General features: G+C 43.8%; 1 protein-coding gene across 1 annotated transcript; it reads right to left on the bottom strand.

Moving 5' to 3' along the window:
- Positions 1-1,130: 1,130 nt before the first annotated feature.
- LOC125528346 (MADS-box transcription factor 14-like) lies at positions 1,131-13,090 on the bottom strand. The gene is made up of 8 exons (XM_048692822.1): positions 12,723-13,090; positions 4,135-4,213; positions 2,596-2,660; positions 2,407-2,506; positions 2,172-2,213; positions 1,979-2,020; positions 1,774-1,886; positions 1,131-1,608 (listed from the first exon to the last, which is right to left on the bottom strand). Exons 1-8 carry the CDS (start codon positions 12,905-12,907, stop codon positions 1,500-1,502), a joined length of 735 nt encoding a protein of 244 aa, XP_048548779.1. The 5' UTR covers positions 12,908-13,090; the 3' UTR covers positions 1,131-1,499.
- Positions 13,091-16,826: the final 3,736 nt, after the last annotated feature.

Raw genomic sequence — 16,826 nt, 5'->3', positions numbered from 1 at the left:
ACTTAAATGTGATCATTACATGTTATATGACGCTCTCTTTGTGTTTAAATTCTTGTATTTTATGTGAGTATCATTGAAATCTAAAGCCTATCTTAATGACTATAAAGAGCGAGCTTGTTGGGAGACAACCCGATAGTTATCTTTATTTTTCTTTTCTGCCTTGTGAGTCAACATGGTTATTGCTACTGTAATGATTGTGTTTTTATCTTTTATTTTGAGTCTGTGCTAAGTAAAGTCTTTGTGATGATTTAGATGATAGTTGAATTGATTCTGTGCAAAAACAGAAAGTTTCGCGCCTAGTATTTGAATTTCACAATAAATACTTGAGTTCTTATGACTAATGTGAATTTGTGGACTTTAAGTACTTCCACCCTTCCATATTTTGCTAGCCTCTTTGGTACCATGCATTGCTCATTCTTACCTCGAGACTTGGTGCAAACTTCGCCGATGCATCCAAATCCTGTGGTATGACACACTTTATCACACATAAACCTTATTGCACCCTTCGTCAAAACAAACACCATACCTACCTATCATGACATTTTCATAGTCATTCAGAGATATATTGTCATGCAACTTCCATGATTACTATTCACATGACTCGAGTGTTCATTGTCATTTTACTTTGCATGATCATATAGAGCTGACATGATATTTGTGGCAAAGCCACCGTTCGACATTGTTATACATGTTACGCTAGATCATTGCATATCCTGACACACTGCCAGAGGCATTCATATGTAGTGATATCATTCGGTTTATCGAGTTGTAAGTAAAAAGAAGTGTGATCATCATTATAAGAGCGTTGTCCCAGTGAGGGAAAGAATGATGGAGACTAATGAGTCCTCGAAAAAGTGGGAATGAGGTTCATGATATTGTTCTAAAAAAAGGCCAAAATATCGTCAGCAGGCTCAAACTGCATAGTTCATTGGTGTTGATTAAAAAGTGTGCTGTTTAGAACTAGTGCAGAGTATCCATATCAATCATTCCTTTTCTTTTATGGCATGTTTCTCTCGGTTTATGATGGCAGGAAATGTATGGGCGGCAGAACCTTTTGCGTTGGTGACTCTGATGTCATCCCTAAAATCCAATTGGTATACTCTCTTTCAAGTCCAGATGGGAAGACGACGAAGACATAAAGGTCCTGATTTATTTATTTTCAAGAATCACAATATACACAATGCTCATATTTGATAGGTTAATTCACATAAACAACACCCAGTAGAGACGGGTATCATGGAAACTTGAAAATTCATCACTCAAGCTACATATAGATTACATGGTAAATTACTCGTACAGCCATCTCAGCCCAGCTGGGAGGGAAACTGAGGTGGACAAAGTGAAATATACACATCGCTGCAGCTTGCTACTTTACTCTGATTTCTTTTCCTTTCCCCTCCAAGGGGTCAGGCGTGCTAGCAACCGCAACATACACCAGGCTGGCCGGTGCAACTTGTTACCCTCTACTGAATAGTACGCCTGTATGGGCTGGATGCCCTTCACCCATTGATGTGGCTCACCATCCACGGTGGAGGCCCCGTCCGGGGTGGGGCCTGCGGCTGCACTGCCGCATCCTCTGCCCTCTCGCCTGCTGCCGCTGGATGAATGCTGCACAACCAAAGCGAACACAAGCATATTAGTATTATGTTACTTAAATGTGGCCCGACAGAACTGCATAGAGACCAAAAGTGGGCTGCAAGGAACAACCCGACCAATTCAAGAGATGGTTCCTTGAACTCTGAATAAGATTAGACTTGTGATGTACATCATCACCTGGTATTTGCGGCAGGGGGAGCATCCCTCAGCATGAAGGAAGAAGAAGAAGAGCTGGTTTGAGGCTGAGTTTGATCTTGCTGCGCCGCATGGGCCTTCTGCTTCTCCACGAGCTGTGGGGAAGGGACACGGACCTCTGTCAATAAAATTTGCTATACGGAACAATTTAGACCGGTTGGACCATAAGGTGATATAACGGGCTTACTTCCTTCTGGAGAACTTTATTCTCCTCCTGCAGTGACCTCTCCTGCAGCAAGAACGATGTAATGAGGTTACGTGCATGTAGACCAGTTACTTGCATACATGTTATAATGTCACAAATCTTGAAACAAGCTAAGGCTTCATGACAAGTTGACCAGTTCGAATACCGAATAAGGTATGCAAGGTTGACAGCTTACCTTCTTCTGAAGCTCAGAAATGGATTCGTGCATAAGTTGGTTCTGCAAGTACAAAAAATGAAAAAAATTAGTCATTTTTTTAACTATGAAGAGCATATGACTAAAATGCATATACATATTTTGAACATCTCAGTCTAGAATCTGATTTCAGATATACTTTGCTGAACTTCTCTGCAAGTGTTTTTCTTGTTTTTTTATATATTGTGCTGCTGTATCAAATCATTTAAATCAGTACCTTCCTGGATCTGATATGTTTCAGTGAGCTTTCCAGCTGCTGCTCCAGTTGCTGCAACTCCTTGAGATTCAAAGATTCAAGATCCTCTCCCATGAGATGCCTGCATATGCAGGATGTAGAAATTCAGTCCCATTTATCTTCAGAGTGTATACAATATACTGGCAATCAACCAAAATCGTTACAAATTACTTTTGACATTTCTGTATTGTCTCAACCTTTGCCTTCAGTTTCCTATATTCGTGACACCAGTTTCCCTGCACAAACAAATAACAACCGCATTACTAACTTTGGGTGGGACAGGAAGGAACAATGACAGAAATGCTACAAATAGGCTAAGTTAGTTCAGAAATGAACAAAGAGACTTTAACAACATTGACACCACCACCACCACCAACAACAACAAAGCCTTTAGTCCCAAACAAGTTGGGGTAGGCTAGAGGTGAAACCCATAAGATCTCGCAACCAACTCATGGTTCTGGCACATGGATAGCAAGCTTCCACGCGCCCCTGTCCATAGCTAGCTCTTTGGCTTTTGGGTTTCATCTCCATAAGAGTGGCTGAGTTTTTACGTTGGCTCGCCAAGCCTATCACAACCCTCCTCCTTTACCCCGGGGGCATAAATCAGGAAGGATTGTTCTGTGCAGTGAACTTGAATTTTCATAACTTCAAATCAATTATGTCACTGCAACAAGTGTTACTATCAGATGTAAAAATCATATTTCGTAATATTAAAAATGCTGCAGCAGAGGTAAATATTTAAATAAAATTTGGAATATTTTTTGGGTTAGTAATTACATGTTTAAATAGTCCTCGTCATACGTACATGCTGAATCTGTTTGTCAGCAATCAGATAGAACTGGTTGGATCCCTCAGTTGGAGCTACAACTTGGTTTGTACAAAAATTGGCCAAAAAATTGAAGCGAGGTCCTGGAGTTCCGAGTTACAAAAATAAGAATATTGAGCCTAACTGGATCTTCTAAGTCTGCAGGATCTACTTTTTATCCTAGATGGTTAGCCTTAGACAAGCTGTAATAAGAAACTGCAGCAATATCGCAAACAATACAGAAAAATTGGAGATGAGAACTAATGTCATGGGGCTATCCTTAATGGCCATTAGTAGCATAATACAATCCGAAGGACTGGAGATTCAACAGTTTATCCTAAGAACTTAAGATCAATGACCAATCTAGTAACAAGTCTTAATAATCTAGGATAGCATTTTGTTATTGCAATCAAAATATTGTGATTTTCACTGATGCACACAAGTATTTTAAAGCCATTATAATATATAAGCTTGTCAATTTTTGTTGCTAAGCCCTTCAAAAACTCAGCCGGCTAATCCAGAATTGCTGATCTGGCCATGCATTGCAGTTTACTACGTACTAATTTAGTAACTCTTAAAGTCAGATCACATTTTTGTAGTTCTTCCAAAGGCAGTATGTACGAATCAGCACGCTAGTCTAGTTCAGTAGCCATGAAAGTAAATTGGTCAAGTGGTATTTGGTTACATTATTCGACCATGCCTAAGCATTCATCGAAGAAAAACTGATAATAGGTTACAAGAGAATCAAATAGACCAACAATCCATAGTTGCAAGTCAATTAACTTCATAGCGCATGGAAATCATTCAAAATATAGTGGCCTACAAATAAATTTCAGAACATCTGATATCGGCAACAATTTATTTCATAGCTAAAGGAAAGCAAACCGTTTGTTTTTCATTTTTACCTGAATTTCAGATTCACTTGAAACGAGAACCTTTTCTGCATAAGAATAGCGCTCATACCGTTCAAGAATTTTGTCCATACTGCATAAGAGAAAGAAATATCTAGTCATTGGAAGTACATGTAAACAAGATTAATGTCCAGTATATGCACAATCTCAAGAATTGATATATGATACATTTTGACATATCAGAAGCTTTTCTGTAATGCGTTGTTTCATGTCAGTATATGCAAATGAGATTCAAATGTGGTATACAGCATCTGGTCAAATAGTTTGCAAAGCATTTCACTGTGACGTGTAAATGATAGAAAGAGCACGAAACTGACTTCAAATTAAGGTTCTGGTGTTGTTCAAGTTTTGTTGGGAAAATAGAGTGACCCTTTTCTTCTGTCTATAGACTTAACGAAATTTGCAAAACAGAAGTTTAGGGGTGGAATTGTGCTAGGCAAGGTTAGTATAATTTCTGCCGGATTCAAATTATTTAACTATAGTGCTAGAGCTTCAGTTTAAGAAACGTTCCTTGATGTTGTATTTAAGTCATTAACTTTTTTACTACTCATGTTATTCTCCTCCTATACCTTCTCCCTGTTTTCCCGTAGGCTTTACCCAGCATCCTAACTATTTGTGGAGGTCAACGTGTTCTCTGTCACCACAAACATCGTGTCCTCAATTGTCACAAGTACCCACAACACATGGAAAATTGTCAAACGCTACCCTATAACCTATAGTAGGAATGAACCAACAATTAGTTATAGTGTTGAACTATGTGCTAGCCTATAACCCGCAAATGGTTACAATGGTCATCAAGTCAAAATCAGTTCAAGAGTGTGCAACAACTCACATATCCAATCAGCTAGACTCACAAACCGATAATATAGAAGGGTGTGACCAACAACAATTATCTGGGCAAGAGCCATGCCTAGATAAGTAAGACAACACGAATGTGAGAACCATTTTAAAACCTAATGTGTGGGTCCATGCAAAGGTATTGTCAGTACAAATATAGGTGGTAGTAGCAAATTTTCAAATGAAAGCTTTGATGCCAAAGCAGATAAATGCCCGTGTGAAAAGAAAACATGCACATAGTAAGGTGGTCCAAGGGATCCCAAGGGTTAGGCAACCCTAGAAAATAGGCGCGGCTCTTATCGGGGTGACGACACACCGGGTGGTCTTGCTGGTTTAGTTTTGCCTTTGACGAGTGGCTTGTCCACCGGGGTTCCTTATCGTAAGCATCGTGTTACCATGGTGTGAGGATGTTCCATCAGATGCATGTGGTAATTTATAATGGACTACTTGGTGCACCCCTGCAGGGCTAAATCTTTTCGGAAGCCGTGCCCGCGGTTATGTGGTGACTTAAAAATTTATAATATCCGATTTTAGAGAACTTGACACTGAACCCAATTAAAATACACCAACCGCGTGCGTTACGTGATCGTCTCTTTTCCAAGGAGTTCAGGAAGTGAACACGGTGGGGTTATGACTGACTCATAAGTAGTTCAGGATCACTTCTTGATCATTAATAGTTTGCGACCGCTATGTGTAGTTTACTCTTCTTACTCTTGTACTCGTAAGTTAGCCACCATACAAATACTTAATGCTTCCAGCCTCCTCACCACTTAACCCTTCCATACCCATTAATCTTTGCTAGTTTTGCTACCCTTGGTAATGAGATTGCTGAGTCCCCATGGCTCATAGATTACTACAACAGGTGCAGGTATAGATAAAGCGATGCTTGACGTGAGAGCGATGCATGTTTGCTTTTGGAGTTCTTCTGCTTCTTCGTCGATCATAGGATGGGTTCCAGTTCAGGAGCCCGGGATTAGCAGGGTAGATGTCGTTCTTCTTTTCGTTTGATTTCATCCATAGTTGGATCCTGCTCTCCTGTATGATGATTGTTGTGTATTGATGTATTCATGTTGTAGCTTGTGGCGAGTGTAAACCTTTATCTGGTATTCTCATCTATTTAGTGCATGGTATGTTGTAATGATATCCACCTCGCTATGCGCTCGAAATGCGATTCTGCTCCGATCATGAATTCATCACGTGATCGGGATAGAATCTTGGGTGCTACAAGTTGCTCTGCGCAGCCCCCCTCCAGGACTAGGTTCGTCTGGTCCCTAAAGGGGGGCAAAGGATCCGCGGGCTACTCCTCCACCTTATGCCAAAAATTGAAGGCGAGAGGGAGCTCCTTTGGATGCGCTGTGGACGACAAAGGGGATGGTGGATTGGAGGCGTGTGAGATTGGAATAAGAGGCGTCGAAGATAGCATTGAAGCTAGAGAGCGGAGGGCGTCGGCCTTTTACAGGCCACCGCAGGCGCCATTAGGGAGGCACTTGGGGACGCGGGTGGCAGCTAATGGCGGGTAGTCGAAGGGCGCGCCTCCCTATGAGAAATGCTGCAGCGACCTACTCGCACACCTCCAGTCTGCTCACACGCAAGCAAGAAGATGATGCCGCATGGCGGTCATCCAATGGACCGCCATAGGAATCCGAGGGCGCGGGTTGCTTCAAATCCGACAGGAGGCGCGAGGAGGAAGCTTAAAACTTTAGCGGTTGGTTTTGGGGCGAGCTCCATACTGGACCTCTCCAACCTCCAAATATGGAGGCCACGAGACCTGTGTATGGAGCGAGATAAAAGAAATATAGCGACGGAAGCCATGAAGACTCTGCTAGAGTTGCTCTAAGACCTAGTTGTTGCATCATCATGAGATGGGAAATCTGATGTACCGTGGAGCAAGGACATCAAATTGTACAATGTACAACTTCAGGAAATACTTGGCATTCAATTTTGCTTTTTGAGAAAAGACATGCACATGGTAAGTTGCTAAGACCAAGGCAAGAGATACAACAACAAAGCGTTTAGTCCCAAATAAGTTGGGTAGGGTAGAGCTGAAATCCATAAGATCTCAAAACCAAGTAATGGTTCTCGCGTGTGGATAGCTAACTTCCACACACCCCTGTCCATGACTAGTTCCCTGTGATACTTTAGTGCTTCAGATCTCTCTTCACGGACTCCTTCCATGTCAAGTTTGGTCTAGCCCAACCTCTCTTACATTATTAGCATGTATTAACCGCCTGCTATGCACGAAAGTTTCTAAAGGCCTACTTTGTATATATCCAAGCCATCTCAGACGATGTTCGACAAGCTTCCCTTCAATCGGTGCTACCCCGACTCTACATGTATATCATCATTTTGGACTCGATCCTTTCTTGGGTGACCACACATCCATCTCAAGATGCGCATTTCTGCTACACCCAATTGTTGAATATGTCTCATTTTAGTCGGCCAATACTCAGCGCCATACATTGCGGGGCGCCATCCTATCGAACCTGCCTTTTAGCTTTCGTGGCACTATCTTGTCAAGAGAGAACACCAGAAACTTGGCATCATTTCCTCCATCCGACTTTGATTTAATGGCTCACATCTTCATCAATATCGGCATCCTTTTCCAACACTGATCCCAAATATCAAAAGGTGCCCTTCTGAGGTACCACCTACCCATTGAGTCTAACCTCCTCGTGCCAAATAGTACTGAAACCGCACCTCATGTACTCAATTTTAGTTCTACTAAGCCTAAAAACTTTGATCCAAAGTTTGTCTCCATAGCTCTAACTTTCCATTATGCCTCGAGCTACTATCATTGACTAGCACCACATCAATCGTAAAGAGAATACACCATGGAATATCTCCTTGCATATCCCTTGTGACCTCATCCATCATCAAGGCAAAAAGATAAGGGCTCGAAGTTGACCCTTGGTGCTGTCCTATTTTATGCGGAAGGTCATCAGTGTCGCCATCACTTTTTTGAACACTTGTCATGAGATCATCGTACATGTCCTTGATGAGAGTAATGTACTTTATTGGGACTTTGTGTTTCTCCAAGGACCACCACATGACATTTTGCAGTATCTTATTGCAGGACTTTTTCAAGTCAATGAACATCATATGCAAGTCTTCTTTTTGCTCCCTGTATTTCTCCATAAGTTTTCATACCAAGAAAATGACTTCCATGATCAACCTCTCAGGCATGAAAACAAACTGATTTTTGGTCACGCTTGCCATTACTCTTAAGTGGTGCCCAATGACTCCTATAACATCATTCTTTGTAAAGCCTCCCTAATCTCAGACCCCTAGATTCATCTCTCCATTGAATAGCTTGTCGGAGTACTCCTGTCATCTATGCTTGATCTCCTTGTCCTTCACCAGGAGTTGATCTGCTCTATCCTTGATGCATTTAACTTGTTTGACATCCCTCGCCTTCCTCACGATCTTAGCCATCTTATAGATGTCCCTTGCGCCTTCCTTCCCGACCCTCATATGCCCGGGCACAATGTGGTCTTTTGTACTCCCTGGTAAACATTAGTGCACAATGTCCCTTGCGGTTATTCTCTCACTAATTTTTACTAGATGTCCCTTGCGCCTTCCTTCCCGACCCTCATATGCCCGGGCATAACCACTAGTAAAAATTAGTGCAAGAATATGGTCTTTTGTACTCCCTGGTAAACAAATATAAGAGCGTTCGGATCACTCAAGTAGTGACCTAAACGCTCTTATATTTGTTTACGGAGGGAGTATCTTGGTATGGCAAACAAAGATATATTTTTTGCCCTTGACAAAACACATTTTTCAAAGGATCTTCAGAGGCTTGAATTTTGAATTTTGATTATCTAAGTTGTAATACATGGCTCTCCACCACAATACCCTCGCGTTTGTAAGATAAAAGTGGTACAGAAAGTACTAGATGATAACCAATCTATGGTTAGTGGGTTAGGAGTGCGGTTGTACTCCCAACATGGAAAAAAGGACAATGAAAAGGAGCCACTTAGGCGCTAAGCAGACTACCGCCTCACTTTTGCCATAGGCCAAGGTTTAGGCGCCCGACTATGTTCTCCATGACCGATGAGATCTTTTTCCGGCGACGGTAGGAAAGGAGAAGCGAATGCAGGGAAGAAGCTGCAGACACCACCATTATCGCTACATACAAATGACGAATGAAAGAGACCTAACGATACAAAGAGACGGGAAAAGGGGGATGCAAAGAAAATGGACGGTCTTGTTTGGGCTATGTTGTCAAGAAAGGTTGAATCAGAGGAGGGATTTCTCACTCCAACTCACCACCGATACCTCCCTCTAGGCTCCGCACCATTGATTTCATTGTTGTAAAATCTCCTTTGTCATACGAAGGCATAAGTGCGCCTAGGCGGTCATTGCACTAGGCATAGGCAAAATTCAGATTAGCGCCTACCGCTTTTTTAATACCTTGACTCACAGCACACCAAGGAAGATCGAACCAATGGTTTGACACACTGTGCGGATTATTCGTTCCGTGGGAGGCGACATTCCTGACGTTCCAGAGATCTTGAAGCTCCACAATTTTAGTCCTTACTAAACATTGTGTGAGTGTGTACGTGTGGTGGTAATGTGCACTTGTGTGTGCATCTACGTTGTAATCGGTTTTTCTCAAAAAAGAGATAGTCCTACTACCTTAAGCAGGAAAAGCACACATGTGATATGAAGACTGCATGTATATGTCTTTAATGCGCGTCAATTTGAAAATCAAACGCAAACTATTTGAGTGATGGGTCATAAGGTTTTGCTTAAAAACACACTTTCGTTATTGCTTGTGGTTTCATAATAGTTCATACATAAATTTATGCCATCCAAACTTTTTTATAATAAAAAAGAAATTCAAAAAGTTTTAAAATAAAATGTTAATATTAAAATTTCAAATTATAAAATTTGAGTTCAGAGAATTGTCAGTTGGAAAAAGTAGAAACATAACTTTTGTTCTTAATATTTAAATTTTGAGAATATGAAATTTATGAATAGTGACTGTACATGTTTGTTGATGCATAGTTTGGTAAGATAAATGGTTGAACAAGAAGGGGGGCACAAAGGTACAAAATAACTAATTTTAACTAATGTAAAGCAATCAAGTTGTAACATAAATAATTATTCATTAATAGACTTCATGGTAAAACCCTTTTTGGCATACGGTCCATACCAACAGCAATGACTGTGAGATTACATTTTAAATACATAACATTTCTATCATCTGGGTGGGCGAACACAGTGTAAAATAAATAAATAAAGTAACAACCAGTTCATGACATATAAAGACTATGCCATGAAATCCTGAGGTGTGATTCCATCAGCGGATCCACGGAAGTCGATAGGATCTGCTTACATGTACGTGCCCAGGATCTCCATATATTAGTTAATTTGTAACTGGGAGCTAACAAAATATCACTGCAGCAAAAATGTAACAATATGTGAAATGGTTGATAGATATGACACTTATGAAGTCATCTGCCGAGCTTCAACTATATTGTGTGCCTATTCAGTTTTTCTTCTATTTCATGGAATTAATACATGTAATGAGCAGATATAAACTCTAAATAACGGTTCTAGCTGATCATCTATATGTCATTTGTGGACTAAGTCAAGATGTGGCAGGAGCAAAAATGGAAGTTGACTATCCCATAGCTTAGTCAGATATTCCTAGGAATAACTTCTGTTTTACTCTCAAGTATATAGGTTTAGGGACACAATAGGTGTAGAGGATAACTGGTTCCCAGACTTGGTTAAGTACTAGACCGACAACAAATGCATGTAACATAGACCCATCACACAGTCCCTAACAGCTTACTTCGTGTTTACTAGTCTAGAGATGAGTAAAGTTGGTTGCAATGTCAGCTTTGGACCTTTGCTATGTGTGGTAAATTAATCGACCGATAAGGAGATGGAGGATATAGAGTGAATAACAATTGGGTACATTAACCATTATCCAAGCCAGGTCCAGAAAATCAGCAGGCTACATCATTAGCTGCATTTTAGTGTATGCATATGATGCCTGCTCGATCAATGCTGATTTTGTGCCTGAGTCGGTTATATGCAGGCTATAGATGCGTTTTTAGAATATTGTAAGATCTCAAGATTTTAGTTCCGATCCTAAACCATGGAATATCGTGGTGCATCAGCGTGCTGTCTCATAGGCTCTAGACAAAGCATAGCAGTTACTTGTCCCCGTGAGCTACTTACACGTGCCTATCATGCAGAGGTAGGCAAAGCAAACCAAATGACAAGGAACGACAGAGAAGAAAATAAAGCCGGCAAGCTGATTAATGCATGGTTACCAATTCGGATGTTCATGGCAGTCTTTTCCAAATGAACAGCACGGAAACAGGGGGTAATTTTATTCAGTACTTTGATCTGAGATACTGAAGTTCACAGTGCAGCACTAGCTTAAAATATGACTGCATCTATTTATATCTTAATTTAACCGACTTTGATTCTTACGCGTTTTCATCACGTGACCAGCTTGATACATGCATGCAAGCACCTATGCGTCAAACAACCAAGGAAGCTGAAGGCAAGCCAATAAAACTTTACTTACCCTTTTCCGTTAGCGCCGCGCATACCCTCAGTGGTACAAAACTAGAAGAGATTTAGCACCTCAACATGCAGGTCCTTGCCATGAAGCTGATGGTAATGTTGCTTTCTCAGCAAGATTACAAACAACAATGGATATTTACTAAGCAGTAGCGATCCTTTCGACGGTATGATATTTCTTACTTTCAAACCGTGGAGGCTGATCTAGTACTTCGCCGGACGGGAATTATGGAAGCAGACAGAAATGGGAAACTAACATGGACTAATGTCAGCGTGTGGGGGAAATAATGGATCAGTCTCCGTGATTTTATTGACTCCTTTACTTTGTGAAGAACCATCGCCAGCACCAACAAATATCACGGGCAAACTATGATGGTTGAAAGGGAAAAAGTATGCAGAAACTCTTATTTTATATTTGGAAGGAACTCTCTACTTTTTGGTTTGACTCTTCATGCCGGAGTTTCATCAGCTGCAGACAATAATTCCATGCATTAGCTGGTCAAGTGACTCTTTTCTCCGTGCGTGCCGTAGACAGTATCTCCAAGCAAGCAACAAAATGGCCGCATGGCCGGAGCTACCAATACGAATGATAGCAAAGCCTGTGGAACAAAATTCTGGAAATAACCGAGATGACGAGGTTCATTTGTTCAAGCAGCAAGCACAGATTTGATGAGGGAGACAACAAGGTATTGTAGCGTCTAGTTAAGATTCCAAATGAGAAGATGAGGTAGCATGCTAAATTGCGATGTCACTTTAACCCCATATATATTTTTTACGTAAATAACCCCAGCCCGATAGAAATATCAAGAGATTACCGTCTTAACCCTTCCACTTGGGTGCCACCTGGCGCGTCCGGGACCAAAATTTCCCCAAAATACGCCAGATGAACAACCTTCCCGGCGCTGGCGGAGCATAAAATAGCCCGGCGACCCATCGCGCGCCCTACCCCCCATAGCAAGAAATCGCGGCCGCGCGGAACGCCAGCTCCCCCATCGATTCTAAGAAAAACGAGCAAGCAGCCACGGCAGAATCGGATGGAAACAGCGAGCGGGCAAACGGAATCCACCAAACAGCAGCGCGGAAATGGAGAACGCCCTGGGGTCGGCCGGGTCGTCTCGCAGGACCAGAACGGTGCGCAGGAAATCGAAATCGAAGGCGTATTGGGGAACAAATTTAAAGACAGCGCGTGCTTAATTTACCATGACTCGGTGGAGAACTCGTAGAGCTTTCCCTTGGTGGAGAAGATGATGAGGCCGACCTCGGCGTCGCAGAGCACGGAGATCTCGTGCGCCTTCTTGAGAAGCCCCGAGCGGCGCTTGGAGAAGGTCACCTGCCGGTTGATCTTGTTCTCGATCCGCTTCAGCTGCACCTTCCCGCGCCCCATCTCCGCTCGAGAACCGGGCCAACCCTACGCCCCTACCCTCCAACACCGGCAGACCGCGACGGCTACTCCGACTGGCGCAGGCGGAGGCGAGGCGGCGGAGCCATGGCTATCAGGTGGTTGGGTGAGGTGGAAGAGAGGGGAGGAGAGGGAGGATGGCCAGGCCAAAACGAGGGTTCCGGCAGGGGGGGAGGGGTTTTTAAAGGGATCTGGCCCCGAGCGCGGTATGCAATACCGGGCTGGTCTGGAGCATAGCCGCTGTCGAGCACCCATTGGCCCGGCCCGCTTCGCGGGGCCCCGCGGTCCTGCAGCCACACGATGCCCCACCCCAGGCCCGCCGGGCGTCGACGTGTCGAACGATCGTACGTGCGAATCTCCCGATTTTGCTTTCCCCAAATCATTTTCTCTCGCCACAAACACACACCACAGAGCAAAAAAACGAGCAGAATTTTTCCTTTTATAATATTCTACTGTACCCTAGGCCTAGAAGAAAGGAAAGAGCGGAGTTTTTTCCTTTAGCATTTCCCCTTTTTCCTTTTTTGCTTTTTTGGTCACGGCGGCGGGGGACGAAAGAGGAAATGCTGGCTGGCTAGGTCAGGGCGGCTCGGGACGGGTCTGGTCCGTCCAGGGAAAATGGAATGGAAGGCGAGATGACGGTCGTGGGGGCGGGCTGGGCGGGCCCGGCGGGCACTCGCGTCGTGCCGCCCGGGTCGTTCGCGCCGCGTCCATCGCGTGCATGATTGAGCTCGACTTTTGACATGAAGCGTTGCTGTGCAGTGCAGTGCAGTGCAGGGCGCTGCGTGGATCGAGTGGGCGCAGTGTATTTTTCTACTTTTGGCCGACCCGCGTATTTCTGGAATGAATGAAAGATACTCGCCAGTCCTAGGAGTAGGGGTACTGTGCTGTGCGTGTATACCGACCAGCCATCCATCAATACACTGTTGTCAAGCGTCTCATCGTGGGGTTGTCCGACTCCATACCAATTATATACTCCAGAAACGGTTCGTGTATTTTTCTTTATATATGGACAAAAAAAACGCTCTATAGAGAACTGTACATGTGATATATCTGCACTTCTGCAGTGACCAGCTTCTCGATATATAGGGCCGTGCTGAAACCATTTGCAGCACTAAAATGGTTTCTACACTAAAACTGCTGTTGGGCCTAATACAACATTTAGTAGTTCAGTGTTCGAACATGTGAATCATGACCCATTTTATCGTTTATGCTGACAAACAAACAAAAAGCCCATATGCATGCTTGTCAAATGACCACTTTGCAACCATTTGACGTAACCAGCAACCACCAATGCTGCTCTTTATGACCGATGAGGACAGATCTCGCAATCATACCATGCACATCTCTTTTCTTTTCTTTTTTTTCTTTGCGAATATGCCATGTACATCTTTTTTTCTTTTTCTTTATTCTGCAAATATGCCATGTATTAACTCCGTCCCAAATTATTTATCTTAAATTTGTCTAGATACGGAGATATCTAACACTAAAACGTGTCTAGATACTATATCTAGACAAATGTAAGACAACTAATTCGAAACATCTCTACGATTGAAAATATACAAACATGAACATCCCTAAACTTTGCGGTGTATCTCCAAGAATGCAAAAACGATATTTAGATCACACGTACTCTATATAATCAGTACTTCAAAAAACATGTCAGAGTTCCAAATGCTTGTGAAAAAATGGGTATAGCAGATATAATAATTTCTAGTTTACTGTAACTTAAAGACTATTTCAGGCAAGTTAGTGATTACTTGGTTTCCTATTTATCTTTAGCTCACGGATGATCCTTTTATTGCAAATTTTGCATGTATATGGACCTACCTATTATCTAAGCTAAGTTTTCACAATTGTTAGAACATCTCCACTCGTTCGGCCCCCAGGGGCTAGAAATAGCGCCGTCCTGGGGGAGTGCCGGCTGAAATATCGGCCTGGGGGCGATCTGGTTCCCAGCCGCCGTCCTTAGGTGCTGATTTTGGCCCACTTTCGGTGCAAATTGGCCCACTTTTCAGCTCATTTTCGGCGCAAATTACCCCACTATCGGCGCAAATTGGCCCACTATCGGCCGATATTCGGCGTGCTTCGGCACAAATTCAACAGAAGCTATTTTTTGTCACATAGTTCATCATAGAAAATCAATAGAAATCAAATAGTTCAATACAAATTATATAGTTCAACAAATAAAACATCACACGTCGAACTAGGCGTTACCCTTGAGCCTCCATAGGTGCTCCACTAGATCCTGCTGCAGTTGTTGATGCACCAGTGGGTCTCGGATCTCCTGACGCATATTGAGGAAGGCAGTCCAGGTTGCCGGTAGGTGGTGATCAACTTGGGCAAGAGGACCCTGCAAGTAATATGGTTCAGTGTCAAACACTCGCTCTTCCTGCTCACTCTCAATTATCATGTTGTGAAAGATGCCACAACAAGTCATGATCTCCCACATTTGATCTTTCGACCAGGTCTGAGCGGGGTACCAGACAACAGCAAATCGAGATTGGAGCACACCAAATGCCCGCTCGACATCCTTCCTGCAAGTCTCCTGAACCTTCACAAAGTGGGAGTTCTTGCCTCCGGGCACAGTGTTTGAGATAGTCTTCACAAATGTGGACCATCTTGGATAGATGCCATCTGCTAGGTAGTATCCCTTGTTGTAGTACCGCCCATTGACCTCGAAGTTCACCGGAGGAGAATGACCCTCAACAAGGTTGGCAAAGACAGGGGAGCACTGCAGTACATTGATGTCATTGTGAGTTCCTGGCATACTAAAGAAGGAGTGTCAAATCCATAGGTCGTGTGTGGCCACTGCCTCAAGTACCACACTGCAACCGCCTTTTGTGCCTTTGTACATCCCTGCCAAGCAAATGGACAGTTTTTCCATTTCCAATGCATGCAGTCGATGCTTCCAAGCATCCCTGGAAATCCTCTTGCTGCATTCTGTGCGAGGATCCGAGCAATGTTTCCAGCATTGGGTGATCTCAAGTATTGCGGTCCAAACACTGCCACCACTGCCCTGCAGAACTTGTAGAAACACTTAATGGTCGTGGACTTGGCCATGCGTCAATAGTCTTCCAGTGAATCACCGGAAGCTCCGTATACAAGCATCCTCATAGCTGTCATGCATTTCTCGATTGAGGTGAATCCAAGTGTGCCGGTGCAATCCTTCTTGCACTTAAAGTAGCCGTCGAACTCCCGGATGGGATTCACAATCCAGAGGAAGAGCTTTCGGCTCATCCGATAACGGCGCGGAAATACTTTGTCGTCATGAAGTGGAGCGTCGGCGAAGTAGTCGGAGTAGAGCGAGCAATAGCCTTCTAGTTGATGCCGGTTCTTTGCCTTCAGCCGGCCCGGCGCCGAGCCACCACGTCGCGGCTTTGCATTGCTCGCGAGCACGCCAGCCAGGGTGGCGAGGACCATGAGATGCTTTTTGTCCTGGACGTCAATCGGCTTCCTCCTCCAGCAACGCTGTGAGTGCCTCCTCGTCGTCTGAGTCCATCATCGAGCAAACAAATCATTGAACACCTGGCGAGCGTGGTGGGCGCACAGCCGCCGGTATCTCGGCCCTGCGCGGCCGGAGCGCCGGAAAACTCACCCAGGAAGGTGGAGGAGGTTGCCGTAGCGGAACCCTCTCTCTTTTTTGGTGAGGGAATGTCCTATCTAGCGGTGGTTGGGGGTGGGCGGCGCCGGGATCGGCAAGGCGGTGGGAGGGCGTGCAAGATGACTTTTCGCCTGACAGTGTGGCCTACACTCGGTTTTCCCTTCCGCCGGAGCGCCCAAGCGCCCTAGTGCGCTGGGTTCGGCCTGGGATCCCCGGGCCCAAAAACGGGCCGAGCCAGCGGATTTCAGCGTCTTGGGGGCACGACTAGGGTTTTTTCCGGTGCTGACGCGAAAAAAGTCGCCC

This window comes from Triticum urartu, unplaced genomic scaffold (assembly GCF_003073215.2).
Source record: "Triticum urartu cultivar G1812 unplaced genomic scaffold, Tu2.1 TuUngrouped_contig_4805, whole genome shotgun sequence".
NCBI lineage: Eukaryota > Viridiplantae > Streptophyta > Magnoliopsida > Poales > Poaceae > Triticum > Triticum urartu.
This window is presented reverse-complemented; position numbering and strand designations above follow the sequence as displayed.